This window comes from Myiozetetes cayanensis, unplaced genomic scaffold (genome assembly GCF_022539395.1).
Source record: "Myiozetetes cayanensis isolate MyiCay16 unplaced genomic scaffold, myiCay2020 scf4, whole genome shotgun sequence".
Classification (NCBI taxonomy): Eukaryota; Metazoa; Chordata; class Aves; order Passeriformes; family Tyrannidae; genus Myiozetetes; species Myiozetetes cayanensis.
The window spans coordinates 70446787-70459668 of record NW_026087631.1 but is presented as its reverse complement, the minus strand read 5'-3'; the positions used below and the strand labels follow the sequence as shown (position 1 = coordinate 70459668).

General features: G+C 44.3%; 1 protein-coding gene across 3 annotated transcripts in view; it reads left to right on the top strand.

Moving 5' to 3' along the window:
• The first annotated feature begins 959 nt into the window (after positions 1-959).
• Positions 960-12882, top strand: part of ST8SIA5 (ST8 alpha-N-acetyl-neuraminide alpha-2,8-sialyltransferase 5) — a 46143-nt gene continuing 34220 nt past the window's right edge. Inside the window, exon 1 of one of the 3 annotated variants that reach the window (XM_050328796.1) lies at positions 960-2007. In XM_050328796.1, coding sequence (XP_050184753.1) covers positions 1877-2007 — 131 coding nt within the window. In that variant the 5' untranslated portion in view covers positions 960-1876. Of the gene's footprint in view, positions 2008-2592; positions 2716-12882 lie in introns of those variants that run through there. The other 2 variants (XM_050328797.1, XM_050328798.1) reach the window with 2 other exon arrangements.

Genomic DNA, 12882 nt, shown 5'->3' with positions numbered 1-12882 from the left:
TTGCCCTCTGCTTCTGCTTTTCCCTGTGTATCCATCACTGGCCACTGCCAGGGACAAGGCTCTGGGCTGGATAATCTCAAATCTGACCCGGGATCATCACACTTTTTATATGAACAGGTGATAATTTAAGCATTTAGCAGGGTTCAGAAATAGAGGTGTGGGAGCTGTGAGCGGGACTGAAGAACAGCATATCTCAGGGGTCAGATCCCTACAACTTCTCTGCAAAGTCAGGGATGTCTAAAGGACTGGCCTCCTGCCTGCAGGAGTTCAGGGTGACCAGGTTCCTACCTTAAACACTGGTGCTATTTTTCTGCTTAAAATTAGGCAAGGCAAAGCCTGCTTTACCTAGTGATTGTCTTGCCTAGATTTCTTTAGCCCTGGCTTCGGGATCTGGGTGAAAGGGTTGCAGAAAGTCACCTTTGGCCCTTCTTCGCACGCAGCACCAGTTACAGCTGAAACAAAGTCCATGAACAATCTCTGTTTGCTGCTTCACACAGCTGGGCTGCTGGCACACTAGAGCACTTTGCATACGCTGGTTTAACTGTTGGAAAATCTATTCACACAAAAATCTTCCTATTCTCTTAGACAAAGGATTTTCCCCCCCCCCACATTTTGTTGTCAAAGCCCTTTTCCCATCTGTTATTGGGGCAAAACAACCTCCTAGTCTGCAAGTTTCATTCATTGATAGAGCTTTTCACTGGGACTTGTTTTAAGAAGCCAAGGGTCGGGGGCAGATTTTGCTCCCGGTGAAATGAACAACAAAACTCCCATTGATTTCCCCGTGATCTGAAAGGAGCCTCTCCTGACAATGGGGAGATTTTTAGAGGAGTTACGATGGCCGTGGACAAGGTCTTGTTGCTTTGCCCTCTCAAAAGAGAACTGTTCCTGGTGGGGGGAACAATCAGAATATTTGTCTCTTTAAATGAATGGTTCTCAGAGCCTGCACTGAGAGGCAGGCTCCCTCTCTGCGGCTGTGAGGCTACTCAGAGCCTCCAATAAATCAGCATGCAGGAGCTGAGAGCTCTGTCCTTGAAGAGATGCACAGTGACCTTGCTTGTGCTTACTCTGGAGGAATAACCAGGGGAAGGAGAGGAGCCCAAATAGTGAGCGGTGTACGACTGACGGCACTGCATGCCGCATGCAAATGCTACGGCAGGGACGGCACGCTGCTGCTGCTGCACGGAATGCAGCCTTCCCGATATTCCTGATAGCCTGACCAGATTGCTGCTGCCTTTTCCTTTTCCTTCTCTTTTTTTTTTTTTTTTCTCCTTCTTTCTTTTTTTTTTTTTTCTTGCAGGAGACTGAATGAAACCCCTCATGATTGTTACATGCCTGTTCAATAATAGCACGCCCCAGTCACGTCTCCCTGCGAGCACATTTCGTTGGAATCACTAAGCAGAAGCAGAGAAGAGCTGACGACTATGTGTTTCCAACGCAGGTTGCCGGAGCCCCGTGCTTGCCATTGGCTGCAGTTTTCTGGTTTATTTGCAGCTTCCCCCATCTGGAATATGAAAATGGGATTGAAGTAGATAATTGCTAGCAGCGGGTTTTCAAGAGAGGCTTAGAGGGAACAGAATGCCTCTCTCACAGCATAAGCTGCCTGCGCTGGAAGAGCTCTGAGAGATGATTTTAGATGTTACCCACGTCTGAATCTCCTGGAAACTTTACCATGGAAGCAAGCCATTACGCACAGTCCTGGAGCTAACATCCAAAAGGGGCAAGGAAGGGGCAGCAGGGCCAAACAATGGGATACCTTGTCCTTGGATTGCTCACACAAAAGCCAGCGAGCTTTCCCCTCCGCTTCCCAGCGAGGAGGGCATGAAGGCGGCAATGAACTGAATTTTACCCAGTGGAGCTTCAGTGGCTTTCAGGAAGGATGGGGTACACTGACCCTTCGTCAAGCCGGGATTTGCTGGGAAACAGAACTTTGTTCTTCATATTCATCTGCGCCTTTGCTGTGGTCACCTTGCTGCAGCAGATCCTCTATGGGAGAAACTATCTCAAAAGGTAAGGGGGGGATTCTGGGGAAGAGGAAAAGTTGTCTGATCGGACTGATGGGGGCTATAGAGCTCCAGGCAAACCATTTTTACAGTTCAAACCACTTCTTGGTGTTGTGCTGACAAAATTAACATCTTGTCTGGGAAGGTGCATCTGGCATCTGTAATGCCTTAGATTATGAATGCTGGAGAACATTAGGCAGAATATAACATTTTCTGAGTTTCTTAGGTTATGTTTTAATCCTCAGCTGTCACAAAAATACGAGTTCCATTTAACCTAAAGTGACTTGCACCACCTGAGTATTTGCCCCTGATCAAACCCTGCCTTATGGGCTTCCCACTCTGTGTAAGTTCAGGCTGAAACCTCTCAGGGGGGTTAAGGTAGCATGCTCATTGCTTAGACTTTAATGTCTTTAGAAACAAACATGCAGATGCAATTCCTAATGTCAAAGTGGCAATTTCACCTTTAGAAATAACTGAGAGAGCACTTTATTTTCTGACTGCTTTATTCCTATGAACTGCAGCTGAGGCTGCCCTGCTGTAGAGCACATCAGTCTTTCATCTGAAAATGGTACTGCTCTTTTCACAGGGAACACCAGTGGGGATCTCTGAGTGTTTAACCTTGACCCATGCAGAGTTTATTTTACTTAAATCTTGTTTGAGGAGTTACAGCTTGTACAATTTCATGAAGAGGAATGTGCATCTTTCATGCTTTGAGGTAAATGGGTTTCAGTAGTATAGGCAGCTGCTGTGGAATTTTTTACTGGAATTAAGCTTCATTCTGCCAGAAGAGATCGATGGTTTGGTTCTTGCCTTGTTTGCAACCCGTGTAGTTGTTTGCCTTGTGCCAAGAGCAAGCAAAATGCTGGCAAATCAGCAAACATTTCTCTCCGGGAGGGAAAACCAAGCATGATATTAATATGTATAGACAGGAGTGTTGTTTATCCACAGAGAAACTTGTGTGCCTTGCACAGCCCCCTTGGCTGGGGGGTGCTCTGCCTGCTTTTTGGGCACCTCAGTTCCAGAGAGATGTGATTTTCTCGTTTGGAAGGAGCAAGAATGAGCAGAGGTGTAGAAAACATGTTCGTTTGGCTTGGAGGAAAAGGAGGGGAGATATGATAACTGCCTTGAAATACCCAAACTATTTCTAACAAGAGGGAGGTAATAGACACATGTCTGTAAAGACTCACAACATGATAGGCTTAGGCTGTAGCAGGAAAGATTTTAATTTAACCAGGCAGGAAACTTTAAAAAAAAAAGGCTGTTCAAGGAGGTATAAAATCCCCATGTTTGGGGGCTTCAGGAACCTGATAGGCAGACAGAGGTAGTGCCAACCTGCCTTGGTGTTGAGGGTGTGACTTTATGGCCAGTTGAGGTCTCATCTTGCATTATTATCTCGGTTTTTCCCATTTGGGCTGGAGGCCTGGCAGCCCTACCAATCCTTGCTTTTCTAAGCCAAAGTGACTGCAACAGGATCAGAGAGATGAGAATCCCAAGCACAAACTGAAATCAAAAATAGACAGAGTAAAGATAAAATGATGAGAAGATGCAACCAAAACTCTTCCAGTGAGTGATCTCTGTGGCCTGTCTCTCTCCTGCCTTGTGCCCTGGGAGCCTCTCCTGTCATCATGAGGGAATGAAAAAAGACTGAAGTCCAATTCCCAGGATTGCAAGGAGAAAGTCTGGCTCTGAGCCCTCTGCCATCAAAGGGGCTCAAGCAGGGACGTGTGCATACATTTTGTCACATGGACTGGAAAACACTGTCAATTTATTTATTTATTTATTTAGCTTCTTGCTTATTTATTTTCTTGCTTATTTATTTATTTATAATTCCAACTTGTAATTATTTGTTTATTTTCCCTTTTTCTTTTTTTTTTTTTGTTTGTTTGGTTTTTTTGTAAATCATGTGAAAGAGTCTCAAAGAGGGCTCCTAGCCCCCTCACCCCCATTCAGAGCAGGGACAAAGCACTTCAGGTCCCTTCTTCTGGGAAATGGCAGCTCCCATCTTTCATGGAAATCAGAATGCAGGACGTGGCAGTCTCGGGCTGTCGGTTGTTGACGACAGAATGGTTATTTATTTAGCAGCCTACGTTGTTGCCGTAATATCATCATGAAGTTGACTCTTTTCAGTTCTACTTTCCCTCCCTCAGTCTTAATGCCCTGAAGTACCTTCTGGTGAGCATTCCCAGGCAGTCTGACTCCAGCCTGCTCTGTGCAGGGGTAGCTGTAACCTTTAATTACACTTTTATTCTACAAACCTCTGGTGTTAAGTCCCATCCTAGAAGAAAATGCTGGCTGTGAGGTTCCTTGGGCAGGTTATAACCAGTACCTCAGGGACCACGGCGGAGCTGGTGCTTTTGGAGATGATCCTTGCGGAGCTGAAGGGGCATATTTGCATCTCTGGTGCCACTTGCCGAGCTGGAGCCTGGGGACGCTGCCTAAACCTGCAGCCAATTTGCTCGCTGGGGTTCCACGTGCTGCTTGTTTGGTGATAGCCTTTACTTGCATCCCGACACCTGCAACAGGAACAGGCCCCCAGGCCTCTTCCCAGGGCAGCGGGAAGAAATTCCCTGGCGTGTTTAGAGAAACCTGAAAATTGCCCTGAACTGCTGTTTTCCAGTAAATGTACAATGCTTTTAAGTCTAAATATAACAACGGGGTAGCTCTTTTCTCTGTAAGAAGAGGGTGGTAATGGGTAAAGGCCAGCAAGGTGTGGGGAATCTGACCTAAAGCAGGCAGCTTGGGCACAGACCAGGGCTCAGGACTGGTCCCAGAAAGCAGAGTAGAGAAAGGCACACTTTTCTGGGAGAAAGATGGGAAGGTTAGCTGTGAGCTGTGCCATGCCAGATGCCCTCAAAAGCAGGGAATGGGCTGGTTTGATTGCCACAAAATCCCACCTGAGACTGTCCACAGAGTTTCCACGGAGGCTCATGGTCTGTGTTTGGCCATGGCCGTGTTCCCAAAGCATCTGTGGGGGTGGCAGGACTGCAGAGAGGAGAGGAAATAAACTCTGCTCAGTGAAATTTGATAAGGGGCCCAGCCTCTGGTCAAGTCCTCTCTTTCCCCTTATGAGATACTGATGATCTCCTGGCACTGCTGGAAGAAGGGGAGGATGCAGAGATTGAATTTCTAGGCATTCACACCTTTTTAACCCACCATGTAATGCTCTCAGTTCCTTCCTCTGCTGTTTTATAGAGGGGTCACTGGAAAGCAGAATCCTGCCCACCTTTTTTTTTTTTTTTTTTTCCCTTTTTCAGTTTTCCCCCAAGTGGGATGGATGTGGATGCTTTCACCAAGGCCAGTGCCTCATCCCTGTAGTGGCAGTTGAATTCCTAACAAGAGAGAGAAAAACTGCAAGCTGGAGAATGACATGGGGGAGCTCTGGTCCCTGTAGCTTCTGATCCCAAGTAAAAAGGATGATGAAATGAGATATAATTAAGGGACTTTAATACAGATCTCTGGGGTAATTATTTTTATTTTAGGATTAATGTGATGATTAAAAATCCGCTGCATTGATCTGCTAAAGTAGGTTAAATGCTGTAGACTTCTGCTTAAATCCAGATCTGCCTCTTGCTTTTATATTGACTCCCCTTTCCAGTGCTCGCCTTTCAGCTGAATTCTCTTTTGAATCAGATGCTCAGCTGAGGGCTGGCCTTTTTTTGTCAGCTCTTGTTTGGCCAGCAGGGAATAATCCTGGATTACATCAGGAAACTGCCACTACAGTAAAAAAATGTTGAAATCTGTCTTCATCTTCCAACCTGTAGCATGGGAGACATCAATAGGACAGTCCTTCCCTTTGGCAAGGGAAAAATATGAGAGCAATACTTTGCTATACGTCAATACTCTATTGGCAGAAAATTCACTTAATTCTGGGTGTTTTAGCACCCTGACTTCTCTAAAGGGTGAGGGTTAGAGTGTTAGTTGAAGAAGGGAAACTGCACCTTTAAAACTACTTTTTTTTTCTCAGCCAAGTGAGGAGAACACATTTTCAAAACTGTTAAAGACTCTAAACAAAGATTACCCTGGGGCCTGCCAGAGGGGGTACATACAATATCTCAAAGAATCACACAGCAAGAGGCAGAAAACCTTCCCATGCAGGCAACCTGGATTGTTTGAAACCTTTACATCTTTTAAATGAGAATAAAACATCGCTCTTATGTCTTTGTATGCCCTAATTAATATCAGTCTCGTGAGTTGAGGTAATACCTGCAGTTTTGTACATCCAAAGCATTTTTTATTCCACAGTTGCAAATTAAATTCCTAGACATTCTTACCACTTTCCTTACCACGTAAGAAAGATGGTTTATGATAATTTTTTTATGGTATGGGCAAATAAGGAATAAACACACAGAATAAACCAACAGAAAATAAACCTGGACTACACCTTGAGAGATCATTTGCCCTGTACCACAAGATCATGTTGTACTTGAATCAGCAACAGTAGGAGTTGCAGGGGCTGTGTGTGCCCTGAGTTGTATTTTGTCCTAAACTGGGTGTTTGAGGAATTGCAGCCAACTCAGGTCAGCTAAAAGCTCCTGCCTCATTCCTGCCCTGTGCTCCCCTGGACTGTTCATAACACTCTGTGGAGGTGTTAACAGCAACCTGAGACCACCTATCCCAGTGTAAAAAGTTTCTTTTCATTGAAATATTTTCCCCAGGAGACATAAGCTGAAGGTCACCTAGTGAGTCATCTCTCTGGTCATGTAGCTCTGTGCCTCCAGTTCCAGCCAGAGGGAAACACTCTGCCAGAGAAATGACATGTATCCTGTGAGTCACCTCGATGAATCCCTCACAAAGCTTCGGAGCAGATCTTGATTTTGGGTGTTGTTGTTTTTGTTTTTGGTGGTTTTTTTTTGTTTGTTTTTTTTTTTTTTTTTGGTTTTTTTTTTGTTTTTTTTTTTTTCATAGAAGAGCACTGCAAACTTCAGGACAAAGCAAAGTCTTGAAACAATACACAGTTCAAAAAATATGTGTATTTATGGGATATGGTCATCCCCTTAAACTGTCTGTGTGTAATTTGGCATAACAGGAGAAGCTGAGAATCCAGCCATGCTGTTCTTGCTACAAGGTATTCCCAAGGGCATAAGGACTGGGGTCCAGGCATCTCTGTTGTGCCTCATTATCCTAAGAAAGACAAGGAGCTAAATCAGCTCCCCAGGAGGTGAGAGGAGCCCTGGAGCCTGTATTGGGGGTCACAGGATCAGGGGAGAGGTGGCAATGGGATGGAATGGGCAGAACAAGCAGGGAGCTGATAAACTCAGCTGTCTGCAAAGTCATAGAATCGTAGAATCACAGAAAGGTGTGGATTGGAAGAGACCTTAAAGACCATCTCATTCCAACTCACTACCATGGATAAGTCCACCTTCCATTAGACCATGTTGTTCAGAGCCAAGACAACCTGGCTTTAAACACTTCCAAGAGTGTGGTATCCACAACTTCTCTAGGCAGTCTGTTCCAGTGCCTCACCACCCTCACAGCAAAGAGTTTTTTTCCTAGTATCTAATCTAACCTTGCCCTCTGTCTGTGTGAAGCCATTCCACCTTGTCCCGTCACTCCATACTCTTGTAATAATGATTCCCTCTCTTTTTTGTCAGCTCCCTTCAGGCACTGGAAGGTCACGATTAGGTCCCTCGGAAGCCTTCTCTTCTTCAGGCTGAACAAACCCAATTCTCTCAGTCTCTCCTCACAGCAGAGCTGCTCCATCCTGCTGATCATTTTGCTGCCCCCTCTGGACTTGCTCCAACAGATCCATGTCCTTCCTGTGCTGAGACTCCAGAGCTGGATGCAGTCATCCCTCACTGGTCATCCCATTTCTATTCTCATTGCTGCTGTTGATTGTTTCAGGCAACGCTCCTGAAACCAAAGCCTTCCCTTCTGCTACTTAGGAGGGGGAGTTTTTGACCCAGAATTTTAATTTGCTTTTAAAGGAAAGCATCGAGGGAAGTTCCAGTACCAGAGTATGAGGGGATGTTATTTCCTCTCTTGTGCTCCCTGGCAGTGCTCCCTAAGGCCCTGATGCAGCAAACAGGCAGGGTTTGTGCCCCTCCTCCCTCTAGGCCTGCCATATTTCTAGCACTGTTGCATTTCACCTCTGCTTTTAAGATGGCAAAACCACTCTGTGGGACAAAGTAATGGTTTGGTTTTACCAACACCCAGCATTCAACACCCTCTCATTCAACACCTCTCAGTGCAGTCTTGCCTCCCTTTGTAGGAAACCAAACCAGTGTTCCTCTATTGGGCAGTGCTACACCCGAATCCCCCACGGCTCCCAGCTGAGAGGGATCACATCTTTGACCACTGATCTCCATGGCCAGTTGCTGACCTGGTCTTTCGGTCTTCCATTTTTGACCTGATTGGAGATTCCTGACCGTTCTTACACTTGCTGGATTTGATCCAGACATAAATCACTGTGCAAGGCTTTGTATTTTCTTGCTTTTTGCTGCACCTCATTCTTACCCTTGATTGCTTTTTCATTTCATTTCTCAATTTTTAATTCAAGTGCATTCATTGCTCAGCAGTCCGTGCCTCCCTCAGGCAAATTGTGGACTTAACCTCTCATTTCTTTGAGGCATCTTTGCCCTCTGTTGCTTGCATACATTTTGCTTTTTCATCAGCCCTGCAGATAGTCACTGTCCTTCCATGTCCTTTTTATTTAGTTGGTTTTATGCCTTAGTTCTCTTGAGGAAAACCTTAGAAGCAGCCTCTGTCACTGTTATGGCATTTTCCATCAGAACAAATAAGCCAAATCCAGACTTTCCACAGCCCTAGCTGAACATCTTAGATCATCAGTAGTTTTGAGGGCTTGCTAAGTGGTAGGAGGAGATTGTGCCATCCACTTCAGTGCATGGAGAGAGGGAGCATTGCCTACTCCTGTGCCTGGTACTGGGTACACAGTCATTGACTCTGAATGGCATTTTGCTCATTGTTTTCAGCATGAATCCTCAGGGCAGGGTAGGGACACTTGACCTGATGCCAAGTATATTAGTATTTGAGATGCAAAGCAATTAGTTTAGTCAGATCTCTAGTGCTATGGTGAGATTGCTTATGGTACTCAACCCGCATCAGGCACCTCTGCAGCGAGATACCATCTCAAATGTCAAAATTTGCTGGTATCTGAAAACATTTGGGATTTCCTGTGAGTCTCTGTGCTTGGGGTTTGGTAGTTTGTTTTGTTTTTTTTTCTTGAAAACAATGTGCCTCACCATCAATTAATTCTATTGTGGGTTTTGTGTTGCCCTTAAGTATTACAAGCAATAATATTTTAATTATTTAATATTTTATTACAAGTAGAAATGATAAAGATTATCTATTACTCCTTAGATATTTATCTTCCAGCCACAGATGAGAAAAGGTAAGATTGCATTGATTTGAAAGGACTCCTTTAACATTCTTGATGTCCTAGTCAACATTTCATCCCCTATAAGCCCACTAGTTGAATGTGGTGTTGGGTCTGGTTTATCTTTCTTGGTAAGTGATTTTGGACTGAGCTTTTCAGGCACTGCATGTGAATATCTGATGCAAGACTTAACCCAGATGTGAAATGTGATACATGAAACAAAAACCTTTTCTGTCTTATAATGGTTATGATCCAGAAGCTTCCCACCTGTGTTTCCAATTTTGCTTTTTGCACTAGTCAAAATATACTCCTCCACCACTTTAATGCTATTGTTTCCCTCTAACACATAGAGCCAAACTTGTCCCTGGTACAATAATGTAAGGCCAAGTGTGTGGCGTAACCAGGCGTGCTCATTTCCCACATCCTCCCTCTGTATTTTGTTTTTCATGGGACCCACACTATTTCATCTCTTCCTTTTGCTGTGAATATACCATTCCCGCTCCTCCATGTTTTGTCACACATTTTCAAAACCTTTTAATAATCTTGTCCCAGTAGGATGGCAAGTGATCAGCTCAGTAATTACCCACTGTCAGTCAACTTGCAAAGCTGTAGGTCACCCAGACAAAGATTGATCTCTGTTAGTGCAGGGACTAGGAGGAAGTACTTATCCAAGTTAAAACTTGCATTTTGCTAATTTTACTGGAGAAATAACTATTTTTCTAGACCAGACTGGTCAGATTCAATGCTGCTTCCACTGGATGCAAATGTGAGTTTTCATATGGATTCACATAAAAAGGGCAGCATCCTGCTCAAGGACATGAGTTGGCCCCAGAAATGCTTTCTTTATTTGTGCCCTGCCTGGTAGGGTTGTGTCCATGGATCCCCAACTGAAAGATGTCAATGGACACATGGTATTTTTCTGGTATTATATAACACAGGTGAATTTGACCTGGACAGCTATAGGCAGATTTATGTTTCTTTCTTTCTTTCATCTGTGCTGTGTCTTTCTAGACAGCTGTGCCCTGAATATTTATTTCAAAATGGATTGGGGTGTTTGAAGGGGTATTTAATTGTTCAGGTTCGCATTTGTCTTGTCCTTGTCATCTGACTTCATTGTTTTCAGGGGCTGAGTTGGACCCTTTCTTCAGGAAAAAGGCTTTGGACACACAGGCTGGACTTTGCTGGGCTGGGTTGATCTGAGTGTCTCACTGTTACCTCATGGTAACTTTACTCCTTTTGAGAACCTCTGAGGTCTTTTCAAGTGCAGTGTAAATAAACTTGCTGTTTCTGGCCTGTGCAAAATAAAAAGAGATCCTTGTTTTTAATCCAAATCTCCTCTTACTGTTATCTCTGCTGGCTGCTATGCTTGTCTTCACTTGTGCAGCAGTCTGTCACCCTGGAGATTCCTGATGTTCCCCTTACCCAACCTCCTCTTACTCTCTGATTCCTTTTAGTGCGTGTTTTCAGTCACTTTCATCTGCAGGTCACTCATGCATACCACTGTTTTCATTTTATTTTCCGTACACCCTGTGGACACAGTGAGTCATAGTTTCCTTATTTTGCAGAAAGAAGGAACTGGATCTCTGGCAAGATTAACCATCTGACTTTCCAACACCTCTGTGACATCCCTGTTAATAGGCTGGGGGCATCACTTTCCATTTTCAAAGAGAGTAGCACGATCATTTAACACTAAAGTCTTCAGTTCCTCCTCCTCAAGGGCACAAGAATTATGAAACGGGGAAACTGAGGTACAGTGCAAGTGATTTTCCAGTGACTTTAGGAAGCCTTTGCGTGGCCTGGACTGTCTGGTTGTTAGGGCAGGGGCTGGATATGTGTTTGAGTAATGTTTGACAGTGAAGTGCAGCATTGTGACCAGGCCTGTAGAAATAAGATTGTAAAATTACTAATGATACATTAGGAATTAATGCATATACTATTAGCTTATAACTTAAACAGAAGGAGGAGTCACAAAACCTGGATTTGCTGTCACCTCCTAATGGCCTCTTTGCTAGGGAGTATGCAGGCAGAGAAGGAATATGAGAACTGCCAGAAAGCAAGGGCAGGAAAAGTGAAGACAAGTAATAGAGGGAACTCAGAAAGAAAATTAAGTATTTTGCCTTGCTCCTGGGGACATTCATATCTTCCTTCCCCCTTCTAAAAAGGAGGCTATAGACTCCTCTGCTTGCACATGCTTGACCACTTGTGTAGGCCAGCAAACTGAGTCAGGTCTTGGCTTAGCATCACTGACAAAAGACAGCATCATTTTCCGTCTGGTTTTGCTTGTTTTTTGGGTTTAATTTGCCTCTGGTGGACGCTGGATGAGGACAGTGGCAGCTGTCACCTTGAAAGACGAGTGGAAATAGCCTGCTGGCTGGGATTAAATGGCATGAGCTGGTGGTATTTGGGGAATGGGTTGCCACTGGAGTGGCAGGTGCTCTCTCCTTGTACCACCTGTGTGATGCCCACGTGTCCACTCTGTTCTCCTCACCCAGAGGTGCTGATCACTGTGTTACTCAGCCGCTTGCACCAAACTGCTCTTTTGCCCTCAAAGCCCATGGATCTCCCCTGAATAAACTCTGCTGCATGCATGGTCATGGACTGCTCTCTGGACAGAGCCCAGACAGGAGCTCCAGCTGTGCTTAAAGCCTTTGGGTCTTCTTCATTTATTAGCTGCAGAATAGCTCCCTTTTAAAGCCTTGCCTTTGAGTCTGAACCGAATTTTCACCTTTACTTTCCTCATCAGAAAGACAATGAGACCCCCCTGAGGTGGGATCTCAGTGTGACAGCAGCGTGGATACAAAGCTCCTCGCTGCAACCCATCCACACGTTCATTCTTGCCTCGTAGTTCAAAAAAACCTCATAATTACCTGACATCCTCGGCTATTAAAACCTCTGCCTGTGTGAGAGTTGTTTTTTTGTTTGGTTTGCAGCAACAGGCTTTTAGTATTTGCGTCCTGCTGTTTCCTGACAGCCGGTTTTGACAAGCCCTTCAGAATTACTGCTGCTTTGCTAATTTTCTGGTTTTTCACCCCCTCCTGCTATTCTTACATTACGCCACTGTTTATTTGACCACACACTGATTCAACATTTACAGTTACCAATTAGGATCAAAATATTGCTCTGACATTTACCTGGAACTCAGGTCTTTGTTGCTAAGACATCCAACTTCACAGAGCCTTTCTCTAACGCAAGGCACAGCATTATTCATACTCTTATTTGTTAGAGGTAATTTCCGTGATTAATGATGTCCATAAATGACGTCCATCTTCCTTGGTGAGCAATTTGCTTACAGTGAATGGGCAAAACACAGCATCTCTGCACTAAGAGTGTTTCTGGTTATTACATCTTTTATAAAGTCGTCATCAGCATCACAGGTTGCGAAAACATAGTAATTTTAGAAGTCATCACATTAGGGCAAATTGAGCAAATGGCGAAGTTCCACTATTGGTAATCACTGGTAATGATTCCAGGTGTAAAATTAGCCTTTTTTTTACTTTTTTTTTTTTTTTTTTGAAACTGTTTGACATGAACTATCTCAATCACATAGTA